This window comes from Myotis yumanensis, unplaced genomic scaffold (genome assembly GCF_028538775.1).
Source record: "Myotis yumanensis isolate MYYU_CA2020_CCGP unplaced genomic scaffold, mMyoYum1.0.hap1 SCAF_16, whole genome shotgun sequence".
NCBI classification, from domain to species: domain Eukaryota; kingdom Metazoa; phylum Chordata; class Mammalia; order Chiroptera; family Vespertilionidae; genus Myotis; species Myotis yumanensis.
Window position 1 is genome coordinate 13,148,868 of NW_027223767.1, and position 16,726 is coordinate 13,165,593.

Below are 16,726 nucleotides of genomic sequence, written 5' to 3' on the forward strand. Positions count from 1 at the left end.
TTGGGCCAGCAGGGGAGCAGTTAGGCGTCGATCAGGCTGGCAAGGGAGTGGTTAGGGAGCAATCAGGTAGGCAGGCAAGCGGTTGGGAGCCAGCAGTCCTGGATTGTGAGAAAAATGTACGACTGCCTGGGCAGTTGAACATCCCTCAAGGGGTCCCAGATTGGAGAGGGTGCAAGCTGGGCTGAGGGACAACCCCCCTCCACCGCACAAATTTCATGCACCAGGCCTCTAGTATATATATCAATTGTAGGAGAACTGTATCTTTAGGGTTTGGGAAGAAAATTCTCACATTTGTGAATATCTTAAGAGCAGAGTCACTGACCGCCTACATTCTCAACTGTCTTTTCAAGGATATTTGTATAGCAAACAGCCTTGGTAAATAGAAATAGTGTCTGCCTCCAGAGCAAAGAGTAGATTTAGTAACGATAAGGCCAGCTGCTGCTAATGCTGGGACTAGGGCTGCTTAGCAAGAATATGGAGCATGCCAAGGTCAGATCTGCATGTTCAGGGTTTGTAACCTTTGAGAGATTTTAGGAAAGTCCACAGCATGAGCCAACACTGGCCTCAGCTTTGATTCATTGTACAGTGGGGCCTTGACTTACGAGTTTAATTCGTTCAGAGACCGAGCTCATTAACTCAAATTACTCTATCAACTCAATGCAAAAAATCAGCCTAGAGACAGCTGGTATCTCAAAAAACTCGTTAGTCAGGACACTCGTAAGTCAAGACCCCACTGTACTTGTTGCCTGTGGGTGCTGCTTCTCTTCACTGTAATGCAAGCAACTGACACCAAGAAGTTTTCATCTGGAGCTTTGAAAGCACTCGGCACACAGGTAATGCCAGGGGTCTTGATCCAGCATCTAGAAGGGTTCAGGAATCTGGAGAAGGCGCTGTGTGTAAATTAATCAACAGTCCAGAGACGAAACATAAATTTGGAAGGCATTTTGGGGGGCCAGAGGAGCTTGGCTGTAGGAATCAAGTTCTCCTGTCTCTCTGGACGCCTTGCTTTTTCTTAACACAAATTATCCTAAAGCAAGGTAGATATACATATCAAAGGCCAAGGTTTGGTATACAGAATCCATTGTCAGACTGGGGGAACTGCCTACGGCTGTTCAGGTGTTTGGCCAGCAGGAGGCAATAACATGTAGATTGCAATGCCCTCAGCTGTCTGGCAGCAGGCAATCATTTATGCGTCCTTTTCAGGTTTGTGGAAATGCCTTCAGCCATTCCCAGCTGATTCAGCCCTGCTGACACGCTGGAATTGGCTTCCGGCACACAGGGGTGGCTCTGTTCTGAGAGGCCCTGGAAAGAGGATGGTCCCAGCAACAATACTGTTTTACAGCTGAGACTCAGAGAGCAGAGCTACTTGCCCTGTAAGTAACCAATCCCACCATCTGACCCAAAACTCATACAGTTTTCCCAATGCCCTGCTGCCTGGGCAAGGCTTCCTAGTGCCAACAAGCCGCAGCACATTCCTAACCCCCAATCACCAGACAACACAAAATGTTTAGTATCTTTCTCTTCTTTTTATTCTAAAAAAGTTGACAATAATAACCTGCAAATTGCAGAGAGTGGCCTGGTTTTTCATCTACCCACCCCATCGAACATCATTCTGCATTCCTCACACATCGTCCTCTCCCCTTCCCTTCAAATCCCAGATGAAAACCCCTGGGGTGATGCAGGAGGCCCCCCAGAAAAAAGAATCCCCCCCCAGGTTCCCTCAGCAGGTGAAAGCATTCCCGAAATAGATTAGGGGAGAGGAGGCTAGGAGCTGGATCTGTTCAGCTCTGTCTCGCAGATCCAGTGGAAAGGAATCATGCACAGGTTATCATTCCATTGGCCATTGGCCCAGAAGTGGGCACAGTCCTCTTGCCCATGGTAGTACCAACTGTCTGGCTGCATTGGACTCCAGTTCCTAAGGAAAGCAGATAGATGTGGGTCCTGGAAGCCGGACCCTCAGCCAAGCTGAGGAGTCCCTCTTGCCTCAAAAAAACACAGTAGGGATAGCAGGATCCAGACTAAAGGAACAGAGTACAGAGCACACACACTCACTGGAAGCCGGTCTTATAGTCTGTCCCGTCCACCCATGTCCAGGGACCATTTTGGTCATTAAGGCCAATCCAGGTGTCAACAGGGTACATGTGTTGCTGAAGAAACCTCTGGGGAGAGATGATGAGGGCAGTGACTTCAAGTAGACCAACCAGCCTCCCAAACAAGCTCTCCCAGTCCTCACCTGCTCGTTCCAGGAGCCCACAACCACCAGGTGGGCGTCCTCCAGCTGGCAGTACTTCTCAGCCTGGGGCCAGGTCAATCGAGAGCGAGAAAACCAGTAGCAGCTGCCGTCATACTCCAGCCAGCCAATGGGGCAGCAGATATTTTGAGAGTCTGAGGTGGGAGTGGGGAGGTTCTGAGATGCTGCCCAGTGGGACATGGGCAGGATATGGGGCTACAGGCGCTGCCCTACACACCACTCACCATTGCTCTTGAGCGCAGCCATCTGACAATGCAGGGTGTTCAGGTCTTTGACCAGTTGCTGGACTCCCAGGAGCATTTCAGAATAACCTGGGACACACAGAAGGGCAGTGGGGACAATGCAGGGGGCCCAGCTGAGGGCTCTTCATCACCTCCCCAGGCCCAGGGGCAGGGGAGAAGGGGCCTGACCTGCTTTGAGTTCCTGCTGCTCTTTCTCCAGCTTGCTCTTCAGAGAAAACACCTTGTCATGCAAGCTATGGGCTGGAGGGGAGGAAACTCAGCACCCAAGGCTGCGCCCACCTCACCTCTGTCCTGAGAGCCCGGCCCCCACCCTTGCACACTCACTCCTGGAGGGCCTCTCACCTGCTTGCAGTTCCTGCTCCTGCTTTTCCACCACAGCTTTCAGAGATGTTATTGTTGTTTGCAAACTGCCACCTGGAGGACATGGGGACTCAGTGCTCAGGATTCAGCCCCCCCCCCCCCCCCCCCCGCCCCCGTCCACCACAACCCCTCCCTTCCAGAGCCCCTTCCAGCCAGGCTCACCCTGGGAGTGCAGTGCCTGGACCTCAGCCATCGTGTTGGAAGTGAAGTTGCTGAAAGTTGCTCTCAGGGTCTCCACATCACTCTGAATCTTGGCATCTGACCAGGCAGGTGGGACAATGAGAGCTAAGATTGCTCAGTCCTCTCTGTGCTGACACTCAGCAGGGCACTTGACATACATTGGCTCATTGGGTCCTCACAGCCACCCCACTTCAAGGGACAGGCACTGTTGTTATCCAAGCTTGCAGAGGAGGAAACTCAGGCTTCCAGAGGTTGGGCACTTGGACTACATTACCCATGAGTAAGCAACAGAGCCAGCAGCCATCTTTACCCACCATGATCATCATCAGTGCCTGGGTTACTGTACCCCACTATCGCCCCCTTCCTGCCCATCCTGGGACACTCACTTTTGGATCCAATCACGCAGATACCAATCATCAGGAGAAGGATGAGGCCCAGTGAGAGCAGAAGGGGCCAGGGGCCAGAGCAGAGATGCTGCAGGAAGGCTGGGGGAGGAGGCAGCCCTGCAAGAGGAGAGGACATCAGGACATGGAGGTTGAAGACAGGAGAGACACGGGGGAGGAGCAGAGGGCCACAGGGACCTGTCAGGGATGAAGAGTGGTGCAGGTAAAGTTGCGGAGAGGTTGTGGTGCAGGAGATGCCCAGGCATCTGACCCCTCATGGACCAGCACAAGTTCTCAGTCACCTGGGCCCCTCATCCCTATGTCAACACGATGGCAATATGTAAGGTCTTATCATCAGGGCTGGGAAGGGGAGGGGGGGAGGCAGGAGAACACAGAGTGAGCCGGGGCAGCCCGGCCCTCAGCAGGCTCGTGCTTATCTGTATTGTCCAGTCAACAAATGTTTCCTTTCCAAGCATGACTATTCATTCCCCCAGTGCAAATGCTCATACCCTTCCCCAGAGTATAGCAGCCAGGACTGCTTTGGTCCACCCTGATCCTGTCGTTCTCAAATCCTCTTCATATTGCAACCACCAGGAGCTAGAGCCTAACACCACAGTGCGGGGGACCCCAGCAGTTCACATGGTAGAGGTGCAGATACACTGACAGCAGAAATCCTTCTAAACATATTAAGAGAGTATTTTAGGAGACACCATTTCTCCTTTCCTCTTACCCTTTCTAGAACCCTGGCTTTTCTTCTCACTCTCCAAGAACTGGAGGTCTTCATATGTCATTGACATCCTTGGACCAACTCTGAGGCTGTCAGAGCTGAAATTGAGGCAGGGCCAGTGACCAGGCTGGGGCTGGAGATAGGAGACAGGGAAGGCTGGGACTAGGTTAGAGCTGAAGTCAGGGCTGGAGTTGAGGTAAGAGAAGAATTTCAGGTTGAGGACGAACCAGGGTTAGGGATATGAATGGGAATGGGCCTGGGTTTGCAGCAGAGGTTGGAACTGAGGTCAGGATTGGTTTTTGGGCTGGGGATGGCTTGAATGTGAGATTGAAGGTAAAGGTAGAGTTGGAGCTGAAGGTATTACTAGGACTGGGTCTTACATTGGGGATGAAGTAAGGTTGTGTCTCCTCCTAGGAATGGGGTCAATACTGATGTTGATGCCATGAATGGAGTGGTGCCTAAGTTTGGTGTTGATGTTGGAAATAGAAGAGAGTTGGGTTGGTGCTGGTGTTTGTAATGGGGTTAGGGCTGCATTTAGGCTGGAGGCTGAAGATGGGGCTGGAACTGTGCTAGAGATGGGGCAACCCAAATCCAATTAAGTGAATAGAATCTAAAATCTCCACCAGGTCATTGAATCTCCAAGCTGCCCTTTTATATCTCTTCCTATTCAGTCCCAGTTGAGACCCACAGCCCCCTCTCCCTGCTTTCTCTAACTCCCTCCCTTCCCCCTTGGTCTCACCTGCATCCCCAGCCCAGTTACCTGTGCAAAGTCTGGAGGCTGTGATTCTTGGGTTTGCCTTGCAGCAATGAGCAGAGTTGGATAAAATGAAATCCTGGAGAGTGGGGTAGAGGTGAGCGAGGGAGGAGTCAGGTCAGTGGCTGGAGTCCTGCTGGTCTCTGTGTCTAAAAGCCCAGGAGTCTATAACCTGGGATCTCCCTTTTCCTCAGCTTTGGCAGTAAATGATAATTGGAACCCAGGCAGAGATTGTGCAAGTGAAGAAGCTATATATAGGGCCAGCTTTGCTCCCCACTTCACCACTACCACCCCCGCCCCCCATCTGCCTCCTGGGTGTGTCCTTTTCAGCTTCTGTTGAGCTCCCTTGACTTCCTCATTGTTGCCATTGTGGAGAGGAACCCTTCCCAGAGGAGTCCATAGGTACAGTCTCTTGCTTCTTCTTTGCCCCACATCCCATTTTACTTCCTCCATCACCATTTCCCAGAGATGATGCTGTCTCCACCATTGCACACCCAGATCCAGAGGAGCCTTTTCTCAGTTCTTCCTCAATCGTAACCCAAGTGTCTGGAATCTGAGCTTCCTCTGGGGACTGAGCCACCAAGCTCCCCCAGGTCTGGCCTAGCTCTGCTCACTCTTCCCAGTAGGAGGGAAGAGGGTGAAGGACAGTAGGATCCCTGGCCAGATTGGGACAAGAGGATCTGGAGACATGAACAAACTTTGATTGAGCATCACATTAACCATTCAGTTCCCGCAGAACCATGGGAGGAAGAATTGGAAAATAGCAGTGGAGTAGGTGGATCTTTCTCCCACCTCCTTCCAGAATTTAACTAGAACTGAACTATACTGGGGAATAGTCACCCTAAAATACCAGCTGAAGACTGGCTGAAGAGGAGACTTTTGAACTAGGAAGGGCAGAGACCTCCTCAAAACTGGTAGGAAAGGCAGGGAGCCAATGGGCACTGGCCCAGCACCAGGAGCTGCAGGCCAAGGGAGCAGAGGGTTCCCCCAGAGACGAGAGAGGCCTGGACACCAGGCAGGGCACACCAACCTGGACAGCCAGAACTGGCAATAGCCACCATGCACCAACCAGCATCTGTGCTTCTAGTAGCCAGAGACCTGAACCGCCCAGGGACAAAGCCCCTTTTTTAAAGGGCTGGTACACAGGATTTTCCCTCCCAGACACTCACCCTAGTTTTAGGCAAAGGAAGAACAGTGTGAACTATGAACAGTTAAAAGTGGTCCTGCCCTCACTTCTATTCTGGTGGGTGACAGATACAATAAATGAGTAAGAAATATACAATATTAGAGGCCTGGTGCATGAAATTCATGCACTTGGGGGCGGAGGGTGTCTCTCAGCCCAGCCTGCCCCCTCTCACAATCCGGGACCCCTCAGGTAGGGTCTAGTCCCATCACAGCATGGCTCCGGTTCCCCAGATCCTGTGGGCAGGGGGAGGGACCCAGAGGCCAGTCTGATGGCAGCTGGCTCTATTCCCACAGCTCCCTCCCACCCCAGCACCACGGGCAGCCGGGGCCCACAGTTCCCATCCGCCATTGCACCGCGGGCAGCCCAGACCCAACCCATGCACAAATTCATCCACTGGGCCTCTAGTTTTAAATAATAGCCTTGGTGGTTAGAGTAGTCTTGGTTGTAGGTCTTTGTTTCTCATAACTTTGACTATTTCATGGAAATCCCTTCTGGCTGGAAATGTTTCTGTTGAGGAATTAGCTGACAGTCTTATGGGAGCTCCTTTTCGGTAATTAACTGTCTTTCTATTGCTGCTTTTAATTCTTTCTTTGTCTGTAACCTTTGACATTTTAATTATGACATGTCTTGGTGTGAACCTCTTTGGATTCATCTCATTTGAGACTCTCTTTGCATCCTGAACTTGTGTGTCTTTTTCCTTCACCAGGTTTAGGAAGTTTTCTGTCATTATTTCTTCAAAAAGGTTCTCCATTTCTTGCTTTCTTCTCCTTCTGCTCCCCCTATGATGTGCATACTGTTATCCTTCATGGTGTCCCAGAGCTCCCTTAGACCAGTGGTTCTCAGCCTTCTGGCACTTTAAATACAGTTCCTCATGTTGTGACCCAACCATAAAATTATTTTCGTTGCTACTTCATAACTGTAATGTTGCTACTGTAATGAATTGTAATGTAAATATCTGATATGCAGGATGGTCTTAGGTGACCCCAGGGAAAGGGTCGTTCAACTGCCAAAGGGGTCACGACCCACAGGTTGAGAACCACTGCCTTAGACTATCCTTATTTTTTTTTATTTTCTTTTTCTGTTCTGATTGGATGTGTCCTGCTACCTTGTCTACCAAATCATTGATTTGATCATCTGCTTCACCTAACCCACAATTTATACCTTCTTTTGAAGTGTAATTCTTCATTTTAGATATTGTATTCTTCACTTCTGACTGGTTCTTTATTATAGTTTCTATGTACTCTTCTATGCTTATTATCTCTTTATGTTCTCGGTTCATCCATTCTTCCCCTAAGTTCCTCGAGCATCCTTATAATCATTGTTTTGAACTTTGTATCTGGTAGATTGCTTGCCTCCATTTCATTTAGTTCTTTTTCTGGGAACTTCTCCTGTTCTTTTATTTGGGGATGTTTCTTTGTCTCTCCATTTTTAATTTTTTGTTGGTGTTGTTAATACTCACCCAAGGATATTTTTCTCACTGATTTTTAAAGAGAGTGGAAGGGAATGGGGAGGGAAGAGAGAGAGAGAAGCACCATTGTGAGAGAGAGACATCAATTGGTTGCCTCCCACATGTGCCCCTAATGGGGCCAGGATTGAATCTGCAACCCAGGTACGTGCCCTTGACCAGGAATTGAACCCATGACCCTTTTGTGTGTGAGCTGAAGCTCTAATCACTGAGAAATGCTTGCAGGTCTGTCTCCCCATTTTGGCTGCCTCTCTGTATTTGTTTCTATGCATTAGGCAGGTCTGCTATGATTTCCAGTCTTGGTATGGTGGTCTTATGTAGTAGTTGTCCTGTGGGGCTCAGTTACACAGTCTCCCTTATAACCTGAGCAAGGTGCTCTGGGAATGTTCCTTGTGTGGGTTATGTAAGCTATCCTGTTGTAGTTGAGTCGTGATTGCTCTTGGCCCCTCCATGTATAGGCTTGAACCTCAGACTGGCTGACTGTGAGAATTAATCTCAACCCATAGAGTATGAGGTGCTGTCTGGGTGCTGACCACATTAAGTGGAATTCACCCCAGCAGGGTCTGCTGCCTGCTGAGATCTCCCTTTGAATATGCTGCTTATGGAGCTAAGTGGGTCCTGCTCTGATGTGTCTGAAGCCCACCACTGGATGTGTTTCTTCTGGAACATCCTGGGAGGGACTCCGATGCATGTTGATGTCAGATGCTGCCTGTGGCTGGCCCTGGGCTACCTGTTTAGAGAAACAAAGCAATCCACCATTTGTGGCTGTCTCTATTGGGCCTGGGTGTGCATGGCAGGGGTCAAGATGTGCACCAAAGCTGGCTTCCAACATCATCAAGCGCAGGAACAGGTCAGCAAAAGGTCTAAGACACGCCAAGATGTGCTTCCACTGCCTCTGCATTCTGGCTGCCTGTTCGGTTCAGCCACTGAAAGAGCTTCTGGCAGTATGGGACTTGCATAAAGAAGGTTCTTAGTGATTCATCAGGTACCCAGTCTGATGATTTTCATGTGATGCTGGTGGGCAGGGAAAAGTGAAGATGTGCTGCCTCCAGGGGATAATTTTGTCCTTCCCATACTTTCCCTCTGATATCAACCTCTTTATTTTTTTAAATATTTTTATTGATTTCAGAGAAAAATGAGTTGGAGAGAGAGATAGAAACATCAACGATGACAGAGAATCATTGATCAGCTGCCTCTTGCACCGCCCTAACTGGGGATAGAGCCTGTAACTCAGGCATATGCCCTGACTGGGAATGGAACCATGAACTTCTGGTTCCTAGGTTGACGATCAACCACTCAGCCATGCCAGCTGAGCCTCTGTATTGTTAATTAATTTTAATTGACACCTTTCTATATGCCAGGCAGCTGTCTGGGTGCAAGTAATACCACAATGCATGGGTCCTGGCCTCTCTTAATGGGAACTTTAGTTATGAGCTGGTTCTTTACAGGGTGTCCCAATATGCTTCCCCTGTATGCCAAATTGATTGAAAACATAGCAATCTCCATGCCTCCCTATATCCATTCTCTCCACATTATGACTTTGTAGCTCCTCCCATCAAAAGGTGTTCTATTTCCTGACTCCTAGAAGCAGGGCTGCCTTGTGATTTACTCTGGCCAACAGGAGTTAACAGAAGTGATGCTTCAGTTCCAAAACTAAGACTGCAGAGTCCTTGCACTCTTCCAGTTACTCTTTTGGAACCCTGTCCAGAGGCAGAATGCGAATCGGCCCCGGCTGGGCTAGAATGACCCAGTCATCCCATTGTCCCAGCCTGTACCCGGCCAAATGCCAGACACGGAAGTGACACTGTCCTAGGCCAGCTCCCAGCCAACCCACCAGCTGGCCTCAAATGCATGAACGAGACCAGCTAAGGTGAGTCAAGCCTCGTCAGACCAAAAAACACCCAGTTGATCTATAGACTCATGGGCTATAACAGATGTTTATTGTTTTAAGCCGCTAATTGCGGTAGATTGTTAACAATAACTAACCAATACAACTGGGGATGTTATCTGCTTCTCCTAACAACTTTGGGATATTCAAAGAAGTTAAAGAATCATCTTTCATTATCACCCTAAGGTTAAACAGTTTTTAAGTGACAGAAAATAATGGAACTCAATCTATAGGAAAGAAAATGCTCTTTTCACTATAACATAGGACTTTCCCAGGCCTCACCTAGCTTCTTCATTCTGTTATTTTATGGTTGCTAACAATTAGTCTGTGTGTAATGCATAAGGTTTCACAAAAGAGTATATACTGTGTGGTTTCATTTATATGAAATTCTGGGAGATTTTTGGGATGAAGGAAATTTTCTACACCTTGTTGGAGTGGTAGTTACGTAGGTATTTATATTTCTCAAAAGTCATCTCTACTCTTTCAATGAGTTCATTTTACTATGTAAGAATTGTATCTCAATAAAGTTTATTTTTAAGGTTACAAATCTGGGTTGGCAAAGCGAAAGGGAACTCTTATGTACTACTGGTGGGAATGTACATTGGTGCAACCACTATGAAAAATAATATGGAGCTTTCTGCAAAAATTAAAAATAGAACTACCATATGATCCAGCAATCCCACTTCTGGGAATATATGCAAATAAAGTGAAAATGGTTTATCTGCATCCGATGTTCATTGTAGCATTATTAACAATAGCCTCGCCAGCACCGGTTTGGCTCAGTGGATAGAGCGTCGGCCTGCGGACTGAAGCGTCCCGGGTTCGATTCCGGTCAAGGGCATGTACCTTGGTGCGGGCACATCCCCAGTGGGACATGTGCAGGAGGCAGCTGATCGATGTTTCTCTCTCATTGATGTTTCTAACTGTCTATCCCTCTCCCTTCCTCTCTGTAAAAAATCAATAAAATATATTAAAAAAAAAGATTAGTCAAAACTAATATCTCTCTTTATAAAAAAAAACCAAAAACAAAAAAAAATAGCCTAGATATGGGAACAACCTAAGTGTTCATCAGTGGATGAATAGATAGAGAAGATGTGGTATATATGAGCAATGAGATATTATTCATTCACGAGGTAGAAGGAAATCCTGCCATTTGCCACAACATGAGTGGGCTTTGAGGGCATTATACCAAGTGAAATAAGCCAGACCAAGAAAGACAGATACTGCATGGCATCACTTATATGTGGAATCTGAAAATATCATATTCATAGTAAGAGATAGTAGAAAAGTGGTTGCCTGGGTGGTGGGGGTATAAAATATGGAGAGGTTGGTAAAAGGGTACAGACTTTCAGTTATAAAATGAATAGGTCTGAGGCTCTGATGTAAAACGTGGTGACTATAGTTGGTAACACTGTATAGTATAAGTGACATTTGCAAAGAAAATAGAACTTAAGTATTCATACAAAAAAATAAATATGTAAAATTATAGATGTGTTCATTAACTAGATGGGGTCTTTCCTTTACTATATATATCAAATCACAACCATGTATACTTTAAGTAACTTAAAGATTTATATGTCAATTATACCTCAATAAAGCTGAAATTTAATTTTTATTTATTTATTTATTTATTTATTTTTTAAAATATATTTTATTGATTTCCTACAGAGAGGAAGGGAGAGGGAAAGAGAGTTAGAAACATCGATGAGAGAGAAACATCGATTCAGCTGCCTCCTGCACGCCCCCCACTGGGGATGTGCCCGCAACCCAGGTACATGCCCTTGACCGGAATCGAACCCGGGACCCCTCAGTCCGCAGGCCGATGCTCTATCCGTTGAGCCAAACCAGCTAGGGCTGAAATTTAATTTTTAAAAGCACCTTAGGAACTCTATAGAAGTTAAGGAGGAAAGTTAAGAAGAAAAAAATTCAAAATGATGGCAGTGCTCCAATCTCCCGGGGATTATTTCTCTCCCACAGAGATCTTGTTAGGGGTGTCTGGGGAAGAATCCTTCCCCCATCCCTGCCATGTCCATGGCTCGATGGTCCACAGGAAGCAGCTCTAAGACACTCCTATCTGGACCTGCTAATGCTGGCCTCACAAATCCAGTGGTAGAGCCTCTGGCAGACGTCGTCATTCCATTTGCCATCCGGGTGGAAGTGGGCACAGTCCTCACCTCCACCCAGCCCGTGCCCCTGCCAGTCGTCTGGCTGGCCCGGCTTCCATTTCCTGAGGGGGAAGGGCAACAGCAAGTTGGGAAAGTCAGATGAAACAGAGTGGGGGCTGGGGAGAAAAGATTGTAGGTCAGATCCTCGAGGAGGGGAGGAAGAGCACAGAAAGCAAATGTACTCACTTGAAGTTGGTCTCATAGTCTGTTCCATCCACCCATTTCCAGGCTCCTTCAGGATCACTGAGGCCCATCCAGGTGTGTGAGGAGCCTATGTGCTTCTGGACAAAAATCTGGGACGACAGAATGACAATAATGTCTTCTCCCCAACTCCTTGGACTAGGAGTTCTGAACGTTACATGTACATTATATTAGTTGAGGGGATTTGTGATGTTTATCCCAATGCCCAGGCCAATTGCCGTCAAGTTCTGCTTTAACAACAGAGACTGGCGATTCCATCATTGTGCGAACATCATAGAGTGCACTTAACAAGCTGGATGGGATAGCCTACCGCACACCTAGGCCGTGGCCTATTGCTCCTAGGTTATCAGCCTCTATGGTATGTTACTCTACAAAACCTCAAGAGATGATAAAATCAAACACAAGAGGAAAGGATGCACAAAAGAGTCACAGTAAACACAAGGTGTATGATATGAGGCTGCTGCCAGCAAAACACAGCATATGTTTAAACAACAAACTTTTTTATAAGTAGAAAGAATACACTTTAACATAATAATAGTATCTATATATCTAAACAGGTAATATGCAAATTAGCCGGGCATCACGATTGCATTCTGCCCCAAGCCCCAGCAGACACACACCAGGGGTGGGGGTGGCGGCAGCAGCCGAAGTGAAGCAACCCCGGTCCCAGATACCTGGCAGTGGCAGGTGCAAAGCAACCTGGGTTCCGGGTGCCTGGCACCAGCCAGAGCAAAGAAGCCTGGGTCCTGGGTGCCGGAGGGAAGCTGCTGCCAGCAGCCAGGGGAAGGAAGGCCTATTCTTGCACAAACCTTTGTGCATCAGGCCTCTAGTCCTATCCAAAAAAAAAAAAAGAGTAATATATAAATTAACTGTCACTCCATGACAAAAATGGCAGTGCCCATAGTGGCTGGGACAGGATGATGGCAATGTCGCCCAGCAATGTGAGCCCAGCGTTTGCACCCCAGCCGTGTGGAAGGAGGGGTGGGGAGGGGCCCCAGGCTGGAGGCCGGGTCGAGGGACGCTGGTGTCATTGCAGACCAGGCTGAGGAACACTCCCCCCGCACCACCCTGTGCTCGAATTTCATGCACCAGGCCTCTAGTAGTATCATAAATGCATAAATCAGTAAAAGTTGTTTATTACCATTTGCAAGTACACTGTACTGTGCATAATTGTAAGTGCTGTGCTTTTATACATATGACTGGCAGTGAGGTCTGTTCACACCAGCATCAGCACACACACCTGAGCAATGTGCTACGCTACATCATGACAGCTACTGCCCACTAGGTGAAAGGAATTTTCGGCTCTAATCTAATCTTATGAGACGACTGTTATCTCTTTGGTCCATCCTTGCTGAAATGTCATTGTGTGGCCCATGATTATAAATCCCTCAGGTGGGGCTCACATCGCCATGGTCTTAAAGCTCCCTGGTGATACCAGTGTGCAGCAAGAGTGGAGAACCGTTTCTTTCCTGGGGCCAGTTCTCAGGACCTGAGCTCAGACCTGAGCCCTCACCTGCTCCTCTCTGGAGTTGATGACAACCAGGTGGGCATTCTGCAGCTGGCAGTACTTCTCGGCTTCGGGCCAGGGCTTCCCAGTACCAGAGACCCAGTAGCAGCTGCCTTCATGCTTCAGCCAGTTAATGGGACAGCAGGTATTTTGAGAGTCTGAGGTGGAAAGGGAGGAGGATCTCATATGCTGCCCAACATGGGCAGAATATGGGGCTAGGCCAGGGGTGGGCAAACTTTTTGACTCGAGGGCCACATGGCTTCTTAAACTGGACCGGAGGGCCAGAACAAAAGCATGGATGGAGTGTTTGTGTGAACTAATATAAATTCAAAGTAAACATCATTACATAAAAGGGCACGGTCTTTTTTTTTTTAGTTTTATTCATTTCAAACGGGCCGGATTCGGCCCGCGGGCCGTAGTTTGCCCACGGCTGGGTTAGGCACTTGGACTACATTACCCATGAGTAAGCACCAGAGCCAGCAGCCACCTTTACCCTCCATGATCATCATCAGTGCCTGGGTTACTGTACCCACTATCGCCCCCTTCCTGCCCATCCTGGGACACTCACTTTTGGATCCAATCACGCAGATACCAATCATCAGGAGAAGGATGAGGCCCAGAGAGAGCAGAAGGGGCCAGGGGCCAGAGCAGAGATGCTGCAGGAAGGCTGAGGGAGGAGGCAGCCCTGCAAGAGGAGAGGACATCAGGACATGGAGGTTGAGGACAGGAGAGACACGGGGGAGGAGCAGAGGGCCACAGGGACCTGTCAGGGATGAAGAGTGATGCTGGGGAGAGGTTGTGGTGCAGGAGATGCCCAGGCATCTCACTCCTCATGGACCAGCACAAGTTCTCAGTCACAGAGACCCCCTCTCCCCCGGAAACACATGATGACGACATGTAAGGTCTTATCATCAGGCCTGGAACAGGGGGCAGGAGGACACAGAGGGAGCCGGGGCAGCCAGGCCCTCAGCAGGCTCGTGCTTATCTGTATTGTCAGGTTAGCCACCGTTTTTCTTCCAAGCGTGACTGTTCACTCTCCCAGTGTAAATGCTCATGACCTTCCCCAGGGTATAGCAGCCAGGACTGCTTTGGTCCACCCTGATCCTGTCCTTCAGAGGATTGTGAATCCTCTTCATACGGGAGCCCCCTCAGAGTGGGAGAGCCCAGCAGTAGACATGGTAGAGGTGCAGATATACCATGACAACAGATATCCTTCTAAACATATTAAGAAAAGTATTTTAGAAGACACCATTTCTCCTATCCTCTTACCATTTCTAGAACCCTGGCTTTTCTTCTCACTCTCCAAGGACTGGAGGTCTTCATACTTCACTGACATCCTTGAACCAACTCTGAAATGGAGGCAGGGCCAGAGACCAGGCTAGGGATGGAGTTAGGGCAGTGGTCGGCAAACTCATTAGTCAACAGAGGCAAATATCAACAGTACAACGATTGAAATTACTTTTGAGAGCCAAATTTTTAAACTTAAGCTATATAGGTAGGCACATTGTTATTAACTTAATTAGGGTACTCCTAAGTCTTAGGAAGAGCCACACTCAAGGGGCCAAATTGACACATGTGGCTCGTGAGCCGCAGTTTGCCGACCACGGAGTTAGGGGATGGAGGAGGTTGGAGCTGAAGTCAAGGATGATGTCGAGGTAAGAACAGTTCAGGTTGAGGATGAGCCAAGGGTTAGGGAGAGGAATGGGAATGGGCCTAGGTTTGCAGCAGAGGTTGGAAGTGGGGTCAGGATTGGTCTCTGGGCTGGGGTCAGATTGAGTGTGGGAATGCAGGTGAAGGTAAAGTTGGAGCTAAATATGTGACTAGGATTGGGTCTAACATTGGGGATGCAATTGAGTTTGCATCTCCTTCTTTGATCTTGGATAATACTTCAGCTTGGACCTGAAGCTGGAAACAGAAGAGAGTCAATTTGGGGCCTGTGTTAAGATTCAAGTTGACTTTGGGGCTGAAGCTATGTTTGGGGGTTAAAGGAGAAGATGGTGTTTCTAATGAGGTTAGGACTGAGGCTAGGCTGGGGCTAAAGATGGGGTTGGAGATGGGGCTGAGTGAATCTCAGTTTGTGACCGAGGTTTGGCTGTCATATTTCAACCTGAATCCAGTTAAGTGAATAGAGTCTAAAATTTCCACTTGGCCACTAAATCTCCAAGCTGCCCTTTTATATCTCTTCCTATTCAGTCCCAGTTGAGACTCACAGCCCCCTCTCCCTGCTTTCTCTAACTCCCTCCCTTCCCCCTTGGTCTCACCTGCATCCCCAGCCCAGTTACCTGTGCAAAGTCTGGAGGCTGTGATTCCTGGGTTTGCCATGCAGCAATGAGCAGAGTTGGATGAAATGAAATCCTGGAGAGTGGGGTAGAGGTGCCTGGGGGAGGAGTCGAATAAATGACTGGAGTCCTGCTGGTCTCTGTGTCTGAAAGCCCAGGAGTCTATACTCATGGGATCTCTCATTTCCTTGACTTTGGGCAGTAAATAATCATCAGATCACAGGCTGAGACTGGGTGTTATGGGTGTTAGTTATCAAGCCAGCTTTGCTCTCCTCCTCCCGTGTATGCCTCCTCCCTTTCCACTTCTTTCAGCCTTCCTAACTTCCTCATTTTTATTATTGTGAAATGAGTCCTGACCAGAAGGGATAAGTGGTCATTGGGCATCATAGTGACTGTTGACTGGTCGTGACGATTGCTTAGGCTTTTATATAGATATATAGATTTGGTGTTGTTTTGTTTTAAATATATGACCATGGCTTATAAACAGCTTCTAACTGGATTTTTTTTTTTACCCAACCTAAGATTTTCTGTCCATTTATTAGAATTAAACCTATTTACTATTCACATTTATTATATTATTAATACTACTAGAGGCCTGGTGCATGACATTCATGCACTGGGGTGGGGGTCCCTCAGCCCAGCCTGTGCCTTCTCACAGTCTGGGACCCCTCAGGGGATGTCCGCTGAGGGGTTCTTAGTGCTGCCGCAGAGGCAAGAGAGGCTCCCGCCACCGCTGCTGCACTTGCCAGTTGTGAGCCTGGCTTCTGGCTGAGCAGTGTTCCCCCTGTGGGAGCACACTGACCACCAGGGGGCAGCTCCTGCTTTGAGCATATGCCCCTTGATGGTCAGTGCACGTCATAGCTACTAGTCATTCTGCCATTCGGTCAATTTGCATATTAGCCTTTTATTATATAGGACTAGAGGCTGGTGCATGAAAATTCATGCATTGGAGGGGGTCCCTCAGCCCAGCCTGCCCCTCTGACAGTCCGGGAGCCCTCAAGGGCAGCAGACGACATGGCTATCAGGTGAAGGCGATGCCCCCATCACACCTCTGCTGCTGCCACTGCCGGCAGCACAAGCCTCAGCCGGCCCTGGTTACCAGAGCCTTGGGCAGCCCTGGGCGGCTGGGCAGCCACCA

General features: G+C 48.4%; 1 protein-coding gene across 2 annotated transcripts; it reads right to left on the reverse strand.

Annotated features, from left to right (window-relative positions):
* Positions 1-1,526: 1,526 nt before the first annotated feature.
* Positions 1,527-5,107, reverse strand: LOC138993857 (asialoglycoprotein receptor 1-like). Of its 2 annotated transcripts, none has more exons than XM_070393286.1 (10): positions 4,904-5,107; positions 4,147-4,276; positions 3,420-3,536; positions 3,016-3,111; positions 2,836-2,907; positions 2,662-2,733; positions 2,476-2,562; positions 2,234-2,385; positions 2,053-2,147; positions 1,527-1,915 (listed from the first exon to the last, which is right to left on the reverse strand). In XM_070393286.1, exons 2-10 carry the CDS (start codon positions 4,211-4,213, stop codon positions 1,765-1,767), a joined length of 909 nt encoding a protein of 302 aa, XP_070249387.1. In that variant the 5' UTR covers positions 4,214-4,276; positions 4,904-5,107; the 3' UTR covers positions 1,527-1,764. The 2 variants fall into 2 exon arrangements, with proteins under 2 accessions (XP_070249387.1, XP_070249386.1); XM_070393285.1 differs by having other exon boundaries at positions 2,053-2,159.
* Between the last annotated feature and the right edge of the window lie 11,619 nt (positions 5,108-16,726).

Bases quoted from the DNA above. Each gene is read 5' to 3' on its own strand.
- LOC138993857 (XM_070393285.1), bottom strand. From the start codon at position 4,213: ATGTCAATGACATATGAAGACCTCCAGTTCTTGGAGAGTGAGAAGAAA. The intron at 3,537-4,146 runs GTAAGAGGAAAG...CTCCTCTTGCAG, and splicing joins AAGCCAGGGTTCTAGAAAGG to GGCTGCCTCCTCCCCCAGCC. The intron at 3,112-3,419 runs GTGAGTGTCCCA...CTGCCTGGTCAG, and splicing joins CTGCGTGATTGGATCCAAAA to ATGCCAAGATTCAGAGTGAT.